This window comes from Nicotiana attenuata, unplaced genomic scaffold (assembly GCF_001879085.1).
Source record: "Nicotiana attenuata strain UT unplaced genomic scaffold, NIATTr2, whole genome shotgun sequence".
Classification (NCBI taxonomy): domain Eukaryota; kingdom Viridiplantae; phylum Streptophyta; class Magnoliopsida; order Solanales; family Solanaceae; genus Nicotiana; species Nicotiana attenuata.
In genome coordinates, this window is record NW_017670864.1 from 187,275 (window position 1) to 203,227 (window position 15,953).

Sequence of the window (15,953 nt, forward strand, 5' to 3'; positions counted from 1 at the left end):
CTGTTCTTATCGCTGTCTTCAGAAGCCTTGCTCTCGGAACCACATTTGCTATTTCTTTCAATTTCAGCACTAAGTCTTATTTTTCGTTTAATTTATTTATCATCTTGGGATCAAATCGGTTCGCTTGTTTATAAACTACGCAACAAATTCAAGTGTACTATTTTACGGGTAAACAATATTTCATGTGTACAATGAGTATAAATTCTTCTATCTAAGCTAAATTTAGGAAGACAAGATTCCCAAATCAAGCTTTTCTTTAATATGAATAAAGACCCATGTTGATGGCCGCATAACGGTTGAGTATAAATGCAAAGATTCTTTGTAACAGCTGCTCGTTGAATACTGTCTTCTCCAACTGATATTTTCCTTTCAAACTTTGTCCCCGGTTCCAGTGTCTTCGGAACTCACAAAACACCGGTCACATATTCGTAATCGGTACTAACTATTTGCTGACTCATATCCTATTTGTCTCTACTGTCACGTATCAACTCGTCGAGCATTCACGTGGCATTCAACAATTTCACCTCATACAATCAGTATATAAGCGCATGTCCTCATCAAACATTACTGTGTTTGTAGAACAGTGTTAAGTACAAAAACACCAGCTTAGAAAGGCTTGCAAAGGAGTGGCTTTCGCAAAATGTATTAAAATCTTTGCCGATTTAAACTATATCACGTAAATTGAATGGAAGGAGTATATGTTAACATTTCATAGTACACTACCTTTTTTTATAAGCACAGTATTGTTACGCGGCGCCTTTCCGAGATTCCTGGAAGGTCGACGTAACGCTAAGCAACCGATGTCAGTGCGGTTGTTGTCTGCCAACTGAGGTCCCCTCCATACGCTAGATGAGATTGCCAGCCTTAAGGGAAAACCAATGTCAAGAGAAATTGCGGAAATAGAAATGAGAATTGAGAATGAAAGCTTGGTTGCATTAACGAAAGCTATTACAAAAGGCTACGCGGTGTCGAGGGGGAGAGACACCAGTACAGAGAAATGTTTGCTTGCTAGAAAGTTTGATTACTTGATCCCCCCTAATAGTGCTTAAAAAAAATAAACCAAAGTTACAAAACTTGACCTAACTAATCTAGAGAACATAATGGAAGTGCATGAAATAAAACTACTCTATATTTACAGTGAAAAGGACTAAGTTTTCTACAAGGTAAAAACAGGTCCGTTGGCAGCAACTTTGTATTTCGCATCAGGGTCTGCGCGCGGCATTGTTGGTGCGCGCGACGCTGTTGCAATCTGCCTGTGGCTGGGCGCTGGCGAGGCATCAGGATCTGCGCGCGCGGCATGGTCTGTGCGCGCAGCACTGTTGGCATCTATCAACCGCTGGGCGCTGGCGTGGGCTATAGGTGGGGCGACAAAGGCACATGCACGCTTGTCACTTGGCGCTGCCGAGACCACGGGGCCGATCATGGCGCTGGGCGTTGGGAGGCTTGCGAGGACGTCATGGGATGGTCCAAGGAATCATGGGACATGGCTGAAAAGCCACCCATGACAGTATATATGAGTAAGAATCTTGATGATATACTTGTTGCTTGCAAATTATGTACTTTGTATATTCCCATTAGGTGTCCATCTGCAATATATCCAGTTCCCTAGTAGGAAATTGTCAAAAACAGTACAAAAGTCGTACTGTCACAGAGGAGAGAACATGGAAAGATATTGCTTTATATTGTCTGGATTCTGTGTGGTCGAGCTCACAGGTGTATGGTTGGGCACGCGCATCAAAGGGATAAAATATATACTCATAAATACACAGTCTTGTATTAATTTGTTGTAAACCTCGAATGACGGTGTAGCTGCACTATGCCAAGGGTGGTCAAATGAACATTATTCGCCGAAAAATTATATTGTGTGTGTATATATCAAATGTTACTTTATATGGTAATATATTATATTTGGATACCTTTAATATAGGTGAGGTAATCCAACGATTCAGGATATTCAAAGTGAAGCGTTATTCACAGGTTTGAATCTCTGTCTAAATATGTTTATCTTCTCATTTAAACAAAACGGAGACCATCATGTATGGTCTATTTGACTCTTTTCTAATCTAAAAAAGTTCCTAATAAATAACTCTTAAAATATAACAGTTTCGTAAAAACAAACAACTAATCTTAAAAATTGTATCTTAACCAAATTTATATTTAAAGTCAAGCTCTATAAAAATATCTTCAACGAAAGTTCTCTACATACTACGAACCCTCTTGACTTTATCTTTTCTTTGGTTTTATGCTTACTTTTATTGGTAAAATTTCTTCTATTATCTTGTTTATGTTAATTTTGATTTATAAAATTATAATTCTATTACAAGTGTTTTAGTTGTTTAGCTAAATGCTGCGTAAATTTGAAATTTTTTTGTGCACCCATTCATCAAAATAATTTTATCGATTCCTTTAAAGTTTGAACACCCTTGACGAGATTCTTACCTATGATACACACCTTGAATATGCAGGGCAGATATTGTTGGACTTTAAGCCATTGGACTTTAAAGTAGAAGAAGTGTGAATTAGAAATTGAGGGAAATAAAATGGAGGGAAAAACGAAAATTTGAAGAAGTGAACTTTTGTCTTGCACTTTGTCCCTCATTGGTGAGGGACAATCACATTTGTGTGCTTATATATAGAATCACTTCTTAAAGCTCTTAAAAGAAGTTGAAGAGAATGAACCCTCGCGCCGTCGTCGCTCGCTCGGCTCGGCTTTGGCTTTGGATTTGGATTTGTCAAATGATCGATCGATAAGATTATTTTTGGACAAAATTTATTTAATTATTTAATAATTAATTAAATGCCAAATCACTGTTGAAAATACGCCAGAACCCTGCTGAAGATTCAGAGGGACTTTCTAGCCGACCGCGGTAGAACCGCGGCATGCAGATTCAGAGAGCCTCTCTGACCGCGGTTCTGCCGTAACCGCGGTAGAACCGCGGCAGGCAGCGTATTCTTCTGAAAAGGCACCTTTTTCAGACACCTCTTCTGATAATTGCCTATAAATTCCGAGGCAAGGCTCCATTTTCTACACACGAAAAACACTCCAGAACTTCTTTCTTTTTGAATATACTGCATCCTAATTCGCAGTCTCTCTCTCTCCAATTCGTAAGTGTGATTTTACTCCGTTCTTTGAGTTCGTTGGGATCCTGCAATTTGTATTGCCATTGTTGCAGGAAGGTTTATTCCGTTTTATCCTGGGAGGATTTAATCCATTACCTTGGCAACTTGTGAGGGGGTTAAAATTCCTTAAGGACACACAAGAAACTTGTGGACTCGGAATATTTCTGATTCTCTACTATTTTTCAGATTTCTTTAATTCTTCTAACAGTTTTTTCTTTCTGATTTTGTGTTTTAACAGTAACGCTCACAAGCTTAAGGAATTTTATACTAACGTTTCTGTGTTGAAATATACATTAAACTGCTATTCTTATTTTGTATACTGTTTTGGAGACTAAAGCCTTCGTGCTTTCTACTCCAATAATTGTTCTGTCCGGTTTAAAGTATATAAAAACTTTACCGGAATAATAAACGTACGGGTTTGAAGTATATAAAAACTTCACCATTACGTGTTGTATGTTTGTTTTGGTATTCAGTTTGAAGATATCAAAACTTCACTGATTTAACAAAGTTCTGTTGTGTTTCCAACTCTACAGAAAAGATGACGAACGAAAACCAAACTAATGGAAATGTTGTGGGAACGGGAGCTACTGTTACGAGTGTTGCTGCCTCGTCAAGCCGTTCTACTCCTGCTCATGCTATGGCACCAGCAGAAAAACCCGAAACGTTTTTCGGTATTGACTTCAAATGTTGGCAAATGAAGATGCTCTTCTATCTTACTACGTTGAGTTTGTAACGTTTCATCAAGGAGGATCCTCCGGTCTTGGAAGAAAGTACTCCGGATGATGAACGACTTGTTGTAACTGAAGCATGGAAACATTTTGATTTCTTGTGCAAAAACTACATTTTGAGTTGTTTGGAAGATGGCTTGTACAATGTCTATAGCGTCATGGAAACTTCAAAAGCATTATGGAATGCGCTTGAGAAGAAGTACAAGACTGAGGATGCCGGACTTAAGAAGTTCGTGGCTGCTAGATTTTTGGATTTCAAGATGATTGACACTAGGTCGGTTATAACTCAAGTCCAAGAATTACAAGTCATTGTGCATGACCTCCTTGCTGAAGGTATGGTCATAAATGAGGCCTTTCAATTCGCCGCTTTCATTGAGAAATTACCTCCGTTGTGGAAAGATTTTAAGAACTATCTAAAACACAAGCGGAAGGAGATGACACTTGAAGACTTGATTGTGCGTTTGAGGATAGAAGAAGACAACAAAAATTCTCAAAAGAAGTCACGTGGGAACTCGACAATAATGGGGGCTAACATTGTCGAGGAGGCGCCACAAACCAAGAAGAGAAAGAAGGCTTCTGGACCAAAGAACTACCCAAGCAAGAAGAAGTTCAAGGGTAATTGCCACAACTGTGGAAAATCTGGGCATAAGGCCGTGGATTGTCGTGCACCAAAGAATGATAAGAAGAAGAAGAATCAAGCTAACATGGTTGAAAAAACTGAAGAAATGGAGGACTTGTGTGCCATGTTGTCTGAATGCAACTTGGTAGGAAATCCTAAAGAATGGTGGATAGATTCTGGAGCCACCCGCCATGTTTGTGCTAACAAGGAGTTATTTTCTTCTTATGCCCCCGCAGGACCCGACGAGACAATTTTCATGGGAAATTTGTCTACAGCCAAAATTGAAGGAGTTGGCAAGATTGCGTTGAAGATGACATCGGGAAAAATAGTGACTCTAAACCAAGTTCTCCATGTTCCAGAAATTCGCAAGAATCTTGTGTCGACTTCACTTCTTGTCAAGAATGGATTCAAATGTATTTTTGTTTCCAATAGTGTTGTACTAAGTAAGAATGATATGTATGTAGGAAAAGGTTACCTGAATGAGGGCCTTTTTAAGCTAAATGTAATAGCAGTTCCTATCAATAAAGTGAATGCTTCTTCTTACTTACTTGAGTCAAACACTTTATGGCATTCGCGTTTAGGACACGTCAACTTCAAAACATTGCGAAAGATGATAAATTTAGAAGTATTGCCAAAATTTGATTGCATTAATTCCAAATGTCAAATATGTGTGGAATCAAAGTATGCTAAGCATCCTTATAAGTCCGTTGAAAGGAATTCAATTCCTTTAGACTTAATTCACACAGATATTTGTGACATGAAGTCAACACCATCTCGCGGTGGGAAAAAGTATTTTATTACTTTTATTGACGATAGCACGAGATATTGCTATGTTTATTTACTTAATAGTAAAGATGAGGCAATTGATGCTTTCAAGCAATACAAGAGTGAAGTTGAAACACAACTAAACAAAAAGATCAAAATGATAAGAAGTGATAGGGGTGGCGAATATGAATCTCCTTTTGAAGAAATATGTTTGGAAAATGGCATTATTCACCAAACAATTGCCCCTTACTCTCCACAATCTAATGGAATTGCGGAGAGAAAGAATCGAACATTGAAGGAGATGATGAATGCGTTGCTGATAAGTTCTGGATTACCACAAAACTTGTGGGGGGAAGCTATACTTACAGCTAACCGAATAATCAACCGTGTACCTCATAGTAAAACACAATCCATTCCTTATGAGAAGTGGAAAGGAAGGAAGCCTAGCTTGAAATACTTCAAAGTGTGGGGGTGTTTAGCTAAGGTACAAGTTCCTAAACCTAAAAGGGTTAAGATAGGTCCAAAAACGGTTGATTGTGTGTTTATTGGATATGTAACCAATAGCAAGGCATATCGTTTTCTGGTTCATAAATCAGAAAATCCTGAGATTCACATTAATACGATAATAGAATCAGATAATGCTGAATTCTTTGAAACTATTTATCCGTATAAAAAGGAAAGTGAAGTGACCTACCAAAAGTCAAAACGACCTCGGGAGGAAATAACAGATGGTATGCCTAATGAGGAAAATCCGAGAAGAAGTAAACGTCAACGGACATCTACTTCATTCGGTCCAGATTTTCTGACTTTCCTGCTAGAAAATGAGCCTCGTACCTTCAAGGAAGCAATGTCTTCCTCAGAAGCACAATATTGGAAAGAAGCTGTCAATAGTGAAATAGAATCCATATTGAGCAACCATACCTGGGAATTGGTTGATCTTCCTCCAGGTAACAAAACATTGGGTTCTAAATGGATTTTCAAGAAGAAAATGAAAGACGATGGTACTATTGACAAATACAAGGCAAGACTTGTTGTCAAAGGATTTAGACAGCGAGAAGGTCTTGACTATTTTGACACATACTCGCCGGTAACAAGAATTACATCCATTCGGATGCTAATAGCGTTAGCCGCCTTGTATGGTCTTCAAATCCATCAAATGGATGTAAAAACAGCCTTCTTAAATGGTGATCTAGAGGAAGAAATTTACATGAACCAACCTGAAGGGTTTGTGGTTCCGGGAAAAGAAAAGAAGGTGTGTCGACTTGTTAAGTCCCTTTATGGACTAAAACAAGCACCCAAGCAATGGCATGCGAAATTTGACCAAACAATGTTGTCAAATGGCTTTAAGATTAATGAATGTGATAAATGTGTTTACATTAAGAACGTTCCAAATCATATAGTCATTGTTTGCTTATATGTTGATGATATGCTAATAATGAGCAAAGACATTGCCGACATTCAAGCTACTAAGCGTATGCTTGCTAGTAAGTTTGATATGAAAGACTTAGGAGTTGCCGATGTAATTCTAGGAATTAAAATCCAGAGGACTCCTCAGGGTCTAGCTTTGTCTCAATCACATTACGTGAAAATGGTACTTGAAAAATTCAAACACTTGGAATTTAGAAGTGCAAGAACTCCAATTGACTTAAATCATCATCTTATAAAGAATAAAGGTGAAAGTACGTCTCAATTGGAGTATGCTCGTGTGTTGGGAAGCTTAATGTACATCATGAACTGTACACGACCTGATATAGCTTGTGCAATAAGTAAACTTAGTCGATTCACAAGTAATCCAAACAAACATCACTGGGTGGCAATGAAACGAGTTCTGGGATATTTGGAATATACCCAAGACTACGCTTTGCACTACAATAAATATCCTGCGGTTATCGAAGGATATAGTGATGCAAATTGGATAACCGGCTCAACAGAAACAAAGTCCACAAGTGGATATGTTTTTACTGTTGGTGGAGGAGCAGTATCTTGGAAGTCTTCCAAACAAACGTGCATCGCTCGCTCTACAATGGAATCAGAGTTTATAGCTTTGGATAAAGCCGGTGAAGAAGCTGAATGGCTTCGAAATTTCTTAGAAGACATTCCGTTCTGGCCAAAACCTTTGGCTCCTATTTGCATACATTGCGATAGTGAGGCTGCAATAGGACGGGCAGGGAGCGTTATGTATAACGGAAAGTCTCGTCATATACGACGAAGACATAACACCGTTAGACAACTACTTTCTAGTGGAATTATCACTATTGATTATGTAAGATCAAAGGATAATGTGGCGGATCCGCTTACAAAAGGCTTAACTAGAGAGGGAGTTGAGAAATCATCTAAGGGAATGGGACTATGGCCGAGGACAAGTCAACACGGCGGTAACTCTACCTAGAATTTTGGATGTTCCGAGATCTAGGTTCAAGGAGCTCAAACAAAGTTGTGATTGACCGGTTCAACATTGTCAAAGTAAAATATTTGGTCCCTTCTCATGATGAAGACAATGTTCAGTAACAAGGATAGAACTTTACACGTTCTTTAATGATTACCTAAGTTTGATGTGGTAGTTATCAAATAGTGTCAATCTAAAGGATTACACGTTTAGGAATCACCTATGTAAGTGTGAAGTGGAAGCCGCTTCAATGAGTATTCTGTAAGGCCAATTCTCTACGCACTTATGAGACCAGGCGATGTTTGTGGCTGAAACGAACACAACAATGAGAACTAAAAGACGGTTAAGGGTTGATTGTGTGACATATGGTTGTCTAGGTATACACTAAAATTCGACGGTTCAAAGATATCAAATCTACGGATTGACCGAGTATATCCGACATATGTTCACTACGGAAAGTTCAAAGGGAAACCTGCTTATCCAGATGCAATTAATCCTTACTTGCAAATCACACAGCTTTCATCTATGATCTTTCTTGATACAGCCATTTCCATTCATGTGGGGGATTGTTGGACTTTAAGCCATTGGGCTTTAAAGTAGAAGAAGTGTGAATTGGAAATGGAGGGAAATAAAATGGAGGGAAAAATGAAAATTTGAAGAAGTGAACTTTTGTCTTGCACTTTGTCCCTCATTGGTGAGGGACAATCACATTTGTGTGCTTATATATAGAATCACTTCTTAAAGCTCTTAAAAGGAGTTGAAGAGAATGAACCCTCGCGCCGTCGTCGCTCGCTCGCTCGGCTCGGCTTCGGCTTCGGCTTTGGATTTGGATTTGTCAAATGATCAATCGATAAGATTATTTTTAGACAAAATTTATTTAATTATTTAATAATTAATTAAATGCCAAATCACTGCTGAAAATACGCCAGAACCCTGCTGAAGATTCAGAGGGACTTTCTGGCCGCGGTTCTACCGTAACCGCGGTAGAACCGCGGCAGGCAGATTCAGAGAGCCTCTCTGACCGCGGTTCTGCCGTAACCGCGGTAGAACCGCGGCAGGCAGCGTATTCTTCTGAAAAGGCACCTTTTCCAGACACCTCTTCTGATAATTGCCTATAAATTCTGAGGCAAGGCTTCATTTTCTACACACGAAAAACACTCCAGAACTTCTTTCTTTTTGAATATACTGCATTCTAATTCGCAGTCTCTCTCTCTCCAATTCGTAAGTGTGATTTTGCTCCGTTCTTTGAATTCGTTGGGATCCTGCAGATTGTATTGCCACTGTTGCAGGAAGGTTTATTCCGTTTTATCCTGGGAGGATTTAATCCATTACCTTGGCAGCTTGTGAGGGGGTTAAAATTCCTTAAGGACACACAAGAAACTTGTGGACTCGGAATATTTCTGATTCTCTACTATTTTCCAGATTTCTTTAATTCTTCTAACAGTTTTTTCTTTCTGATTTTGTGTTTTAACACAGTAACGCTCACAGATATAACATTAGTTTTGTGAGTGTGGGGGGTGTGGAACAGGTAAAGTGCAAGGTTGGACGACATGTGTCACGTGTACCCCATTATCTCTTACATTATATCATTCATTTTTTAAGGGGAGGTTTTTTGAAGGAAAATAAAGACATTGAAATATTTCAAATTTCAACTTATGTTGCTCATCATTAGCAATGAGCTATTGTGGTTAAGAGATGAAGTGGGATTAGTGAATACAAAGGAACAAGCGATAATCATGAATCAAAAAGACCAAAAACAAAGAATAACATCTCCCGTGTAGTCTTTTTATTTTATATATTTTGAGCTTAAAATTCTCCTTACATTTTTTTAGTCACGATTTTCTCTTTGAAAATACTCACTTCGTCGATTTTTCACCTCATTCCTTTTATTTTAAATATTGAGATATTTATACAAAAATTTTTTCTACCCCTCTAGGGTAGGGGTAAGATTTGCGTACACTCTACTCTTCCCAGACCCCGCTGATAGAATTTTACTGGGTTATTGTTGTTGTTGTATAGGAAACTGTAGACTTAAAATCTAAGAATATTTCTTTGGCGGGTGGTCGAATCTTGTTTTTTTTTTGGGTAATAGGGATTGTTATATTATAATACTGAGAAACTTGCCTTTGAATATTAGAAACCATAATACTGTCATCAAGGGCATAAACATTTACTATGATTCCTACTTTTTCCAAACTTCCATTTTGTCACCCCCAACACCAAAAATAATAAGAAAAGAAAAAACAAAAAAATGAAGGCTTCAATAATATAATAAATTCAATAATACAGTAGACTTGACAAAATAATACAACATATACGCTCAATATAAAATAAAAAATAAAAAAATAAAAAAAAAGGCATTAAATACTCCTTCCTCTCATTAAAGAATTTACCTATATCTTCAAAATTTATTATTCCCATGGACTTAACCAACATTCCTCAGGCTTTTTAGGAAATCTCTCTGTATCTTGGCAATAATCATAAGTCACAAGGTTCCTTTGAACCCAAGCATAATCCATTTTTTGGTCACTTGATAAATGCCAAGAATTATATTGATCCCACCAATTTTTAGTGGTTGTAGAAACACAAGCAGGAAATGGATCTTTCCATTGACAGCCATCTACACTAAAATCTTTATAACTTGAAACAAATGGTTGATTTTTCCAATTTGTTTTCTCCAAACCACCCCTTGTTGCCCAATCATCAGCATTCCATATGCTTGAAAATAAGTACATTGGCTTCTCATTTGGGAAGAAATTATTCGTATAATTCGCGTTTTTGTATACCCTTATCGGTACTCTATCCACGAAAAACCTGCATACACATAAAGATCGATATCAATATTAATTCTAATTCTTAATTTGAACAAACGGAATTTTGTACTCCTGTCAGAACTTCTCTATCTAGCCCTTATCAAGTATATATTATAGCGTTATCCAAAGTTAGCAAGTGAATTGATATGCATACACATACGGATCGATATCAATGTTAATTCTAATCCTTATCTTGAACAATCAGAATTTTGTACTTCCATCATATCTCCTCTATGTTCTAGCCCTAACAAAATACATATTACCGTGTTGTCCAAACTCCAAAGTCAGCAAGTTAACTAACATATTGCTAGCTTGAATCTAATTCAACAAGCGAATCATCGACATGTTCGGCCAAATCTCTCTATAACAGATTCGTTTGTTTCAATATTGTTTGGCTGTTATACTAAAGTGTTGTTATAGAGGACATATATTATAACATAATATAAAAATCGGTTCGGAGAAAAATATGAATTTTATAGTGAATGACTGTTATATAGGAAATACTATTATAGAGAAGTCTGACTGTATATACTGATTGTGTAAAAAATTTGCGACAAAATTTCCATATACATATAAAAAATCACTAAAAATCCACATCGGCACACTTAGTTTATAGTTTAATAGAAAGTGAAAGAGGGACTTACACAATTTGGTGAGTATTCCAAAGAATGGAATAAGTATGAAAATCCTCAGTGGGGTCAAACCATAGAATGTGTCTCATCTCACGATTACCAGTCCCATTTTTGTACACATTGGTTTGAATAGTATAAGGTTCCCCTGTTCTATTTCCCAAGAACTCAAAGTCTAGTTCATCTCTTGTTGGCCCTGCTCCATCTTCTGTGCACATCTGCAGTCATGTAAAAACCCTAATTAAACCCATTGCTAGATAAAAAAAAAAAAAAAAAGTAGCTTGATGCAAAAAGCATCTGCATTTACGAAGCATACGGGAAAGGACCGCATCCTAAGAGAGTGTGATATAGGCAGCAATTAAACCCATTGCTAAATATTGCCATAATATTAAAAGAGTTTAATTTCTATACAATGACAATACACTTTAAGACTACATAAATGGTAACTATAATCGTCCAAAAAAGCGTGTGAGATTAGTAACCTCAAAAATAAAGTAAATTACATGTTACAACAGATTAAAAGCGGTTGATATAAATATTTTTTACGCTGTTAGTATATCCATATTAATTTGCATTGCTAGAGTTGACGATATATATGTACAAAGAAGAACTTTAAAGTTGCATAAGAGGTGAAATTAGTAACTTGAAAAATAAAGCATGTTACTTGCTACCAATCATAACAAACTCGGTAAATTTTCACAAGTGGAGTCTGGCGAGGATAAGATGTATGCAGCCTTATCCCTACTGGAAGGGCAAAAATATTGTTTCCGATATACCCGGCTAAAAAAGATGAAACGAAGTAGTCGCAACAAGTAGAAACAGCAACAAAATAAAAGAAGACCGGAGCCAAGATAACAACTAAACGGCAGGTAATAATAGCAATATAAGATTAACAAGACATCAAACTAACACTAATGCTATCGAACAGATAAAGACAAAAGAAAACGCTCGACTACCGAGGTAAAAAAATTCTATATAAGTTATATCCATGTAAATTTTTGCATTAGTAGAGTTGACAATCCATGTATAATAAAGTTCAAAATTCTTGCAACTTACATAGTAAGCTGTGACAACACCAGCAGAATCACCTCCTACCAATTTCAACTTCATACTAAACCACCCAAATCTATATTTCTGCTTGGTCATAAATCCACATCCTATATGAAAAAACTCATCAATATTAGCAAAGAAAATGAAGATTAAAAGTTCAAATAAATGAAAATGGTATTGAAAAAAATTGAATTCTTGGCTTGATAATTACCTGCTTTTTTATCTAATGAAAGATACCAGATCTGTCCATCTTCTGAAGTCTTGAAATGTGTTTCAGGACAACTTTTACTAAAATTGTCATCAAATGAACCTTGTACTTCAGCTTGTGTTAATGAAAAAAGAACAGTAATTAGTGCTATAATTAGAAGGAATTTAGGTAATGAAGAAGCCATTTTCTCCATTCTTTTTCTTGAGGAGCTTGAGAAGTGAAGCTTCTTAAGTTGAAATATTTGGAGAAGAATACAAATATAATAACGGATGTAGACTCATCACTTTTGGTCACGTCAAGGGTAGAAATGGAAATGACAATCTTTCCCATGTTTGTTGCTTTTGGTTTGTTTCTAGTGTTTATACTTCTTTAACCTTATGTAATGGATTAAAGTCTAGAGATAAATATTCTCTTCTTTTAATAGGCCCTTCAAAACAATAAAGTAAATAAAAGACATTAAAGTTTGTCTCAAAAGTACTGCCCACCTATTTTAAGAATAACAGTATTTTCCTTTAGAAGAAAAAGGATAGGACGAGAAAGGAAAATGACATTGTATAACCATTCTTAAAATAATAGCAAAAAATTTATATATTTTTTGTATATATACAGTTCTATATGCTATATACAAAAAAACTCCATTTTTTTACACTTTTATAGCTGTCGGATGTGAATAAGTGATCTTTGCCCTAGGAGAATATCAATTCTTTTGATGATTAATTTCTTAATTCTTTTCCATGAGCATTCATACATATAACCGGTTCAACTAGTTTGAGATTGCGGAATAATTATTTTTGCATTTATTGTAACAGTCTCATTTGTTCTAAAAAAAATTGGTTGCTATAGTGAAGTATTGTTATGAATAACATATATTATAACAAAACATGAAAAATTAGTTTCAAAGAAAACCTAGTTGTTATAGTGAAGTATTGTTATAGAGGATGACCGTTATAGAGAGATCAGAGGTCCGACTGTAGTTCAAATTGAAAACGATGAGTCGTGTTGAATCCACATAATCCGTCTTAAATCAGCATCTACTCTTAAGCTTTTCATGTAATGCATAGAATTTTTACACATTGTTTTTACCAAAAACAAAAGTGAATACATTTTGGAGAGGCAAATGGAAGTTTAGATTTGAGAGGGCAATTTAGGGAATTGACTCCACAATCACAGACCGACACGCTGGAGAAAGCAATTGCCAGAAAGACGAGGGAGGGAAGAAAGTCCAAAATGCCCATGGACTGATAATGGTGGCAGAAAATGTAAGTGGGGCAAAGATGCCTCATATGGGAACATGATCACATTTGATTGGTCTTATAATAATACAAACTTGTTGGATTTGACAACTGGATTTTACTCCCTTTCTAGAAAAAATTATGGGTTTTTATCGCCAAAGGTGGTGGTGAGGAGATAAGTATAAAAGGGTTGGACTAAGCTCCCGTTATACGCGGGTTTATTCTGCATTTCTGTAAAAGGGTGTTTCCACGGCTCAAACCATAATATCATGGTCACATGACAGTAACTTTACCAGTCACGCCAAGGCTCCCCTTCAAGTGAGGAGATAAGTATCTCATTTTTAATCATAGATCTAGGTTCGAGCTCTGAATATGAAATTGCCTTTAATAAGGAACATTTTATCTCTCAAACGGGGACTTCTTGACGCCTCAAAAGCGAGTACCGGACAAAAAACCCCCCAAAAAAAGTTACTACGATAAAGCCTCGATCTCAAACTAGCTAACTGAAGTCTAACTATAAGAATTTTCGTAACTTTTTGCTCTCTCTGATCCATAATAAGTGACTTTTTAGTTTTTAGCACACTTCTTAAAAAAATACTAACTCCTTGAGCAAAAAAGTTATTTTAACTAAATTATCCTTAATTAAATTTACGTATTGTTAACTTGGCACATTGGGATATGCAAATAAGGGCAAATTTTGAAAAAATAAAGTTAATTCCTTCTCGATTATGTAAAAGTACGCTTATTTTGGACCAAAATAAAAAGATAAAAAGTCACTTATTATGATCCGGATAAAGTACTTCATTTGAATATTAATCGTTATTTCTATAAATAAAATCAACATGATTAGGAGTACATAAAATTGTTATAGATCATAATAATATATAAAGCAGCATTGTAGTTAAAAAAATAAAAAAAAAATTTATTTGACCCCAATATTTGAACAATGAGCAGAATAATGATCCAGTAAAGCTAAAATTAAGGGGGGCAATAAAGATGAATTTTTTAAATTAATCATTTGACTTTACTGCTTTGGATCTCCATGAATGATTGCAGAAAAAACTTACTTTAAATTTTTTTATCTATTATTTTACCGAAAAGCAGAGAAATTGTAATTATGGGTAGAAGAGCTGAGTGGTGCTGGTTGCTGGGAATGAGGAAGACCAAATGCTCCATTAACTTATGCTACCATAAAATAGAAATATTAAAAACTTATTCACGTTTAGAATTTACACCAAACGTATAAATATATAATATATGTTTTACATATATTTCTCTTATTTAACCATGATAAATTAACGTATATTTTTACCTTAATTTATTACTTAAACCATGATAGATAAAGCAGTTTAATATAAACCTCAAATGCGAGTTAGTTATTTTAATATATTGGTGGATAGTAGAGTGAATTATTATTCATAGGCAAAATGCCCATGTGAGGTCCAACAATAGTACAGCTTTGAGACAGTGAAGCATTGTCTGGGAATTCATATTCACATACTATTCTTAGATGTAAGTTGTAACCAAGAATGACTTTGGTCTATACATATTTTGTCGTAAACAGATTTCAAGTTAGTGTCATAACTCATAAAATTTGGCAAGTTATGTGAAAGTTCAAACACGTATTTAACTCTACAAAATATTATATATTAAGCTTACTACACTCTAATTGTTTGATTTATTACTTTGTTATTGTTGGTAATCTGTGTTCGAAGCCAAAAAATTGGGAAAATGCTTTCCGATTCACAACATGCACTAAATTATATTAATTTATCATAGTTTAGTACTAAATATAAGTAAGAAATTTTATAACTATGTAAAAGACATGTATTATGTACTCATTGCTTTTGGATACATGCTTACGGACACAAGTATTTTTCAGAGTTAAAGTGCTAGTAAACTGAGATTATAATTAATTAATCATGTCCAATAATGGACAAATCATGATTCATTTGTAAAACTGTCGGTGGAGTACTTGGAGTTACAGAGTAATAATTATATAAATCGTGAAACCTTATAATCATTCGACAGTTTGGCCGAGTGGTCTAAGGCGCCAGATTTAGGCTCTGGTCCGAAAGGGCGTGGGTTCAAATCCCACAGCTGTCATTTTTTGCCTCATATCGCAATCCTCAGATATCAAGGAGGAAGTAACTTTTAGGAAAACTTACACAAATATCCCTAATAAATCTCAACTTACCAACCTCTAGCCATTAGTCATAGACTTACCAAAACTAGCCAACAAAAATTGAAAAACCAAATAATAGGGTTCTTTCTCTCAAAGAATCACATGCAAAAATCACCTTCCATATTTTTAAGCGTGATTAGCAACATTAGATACAAGACGGAAAGGAGGACGGGGTAGCAAATAAGGTGATGAAATACAAAAATCTATACAATATTCCA

The 15,953-nt window shown here is 35.8% G+C and overlaps 1 protein-coding gene and 1 non-coding gene across 2 annotated transcripts; one reads left to right on the forward strand and one right to left on the reverse strand.

Moving 5' to 3' along the window:
* Positions 1 to 9,859: 9,859 nt before the first annotated feature.
* Positions 9,860 to 12,554, reverse strand: LOC109244016 (probable xyloglucan endotransglucosylase/hydrolase protein 8). The gene is made up of 4 exons (XM_019411046.1): positions 12,322 to 12,554; positions 12,117 to 12,217; positions 11,076 to 11,278; positions 9,860 to 10,432 (listed from the first exon to the last, which is right to left on the reverse strand). Exons 1-4 carry the CDS (start codon positions 12,509 to 12,511, stop codon positions 10,030 to 10,032), a joined length of 897 nt encoding a protein of 298 aa, XP_019266591.1. The 5' UTR covers positions 12,512 to 12,554; the 3' UTR covers positions 9,860 to 10,029.
* A 3,022-nt stretch (positions 12,555 to 15,576) lies between these two features.
* On the forward strand, positions 15,577 to 15,656 carry TRNAL-UAG. Its single transcript has one exon. It is a non-coding gene; the product is annotated as a tRNA-Leu (tRNA).
* Positions 15,657 to 15,953: the final 297 nt, after the last annotated feature.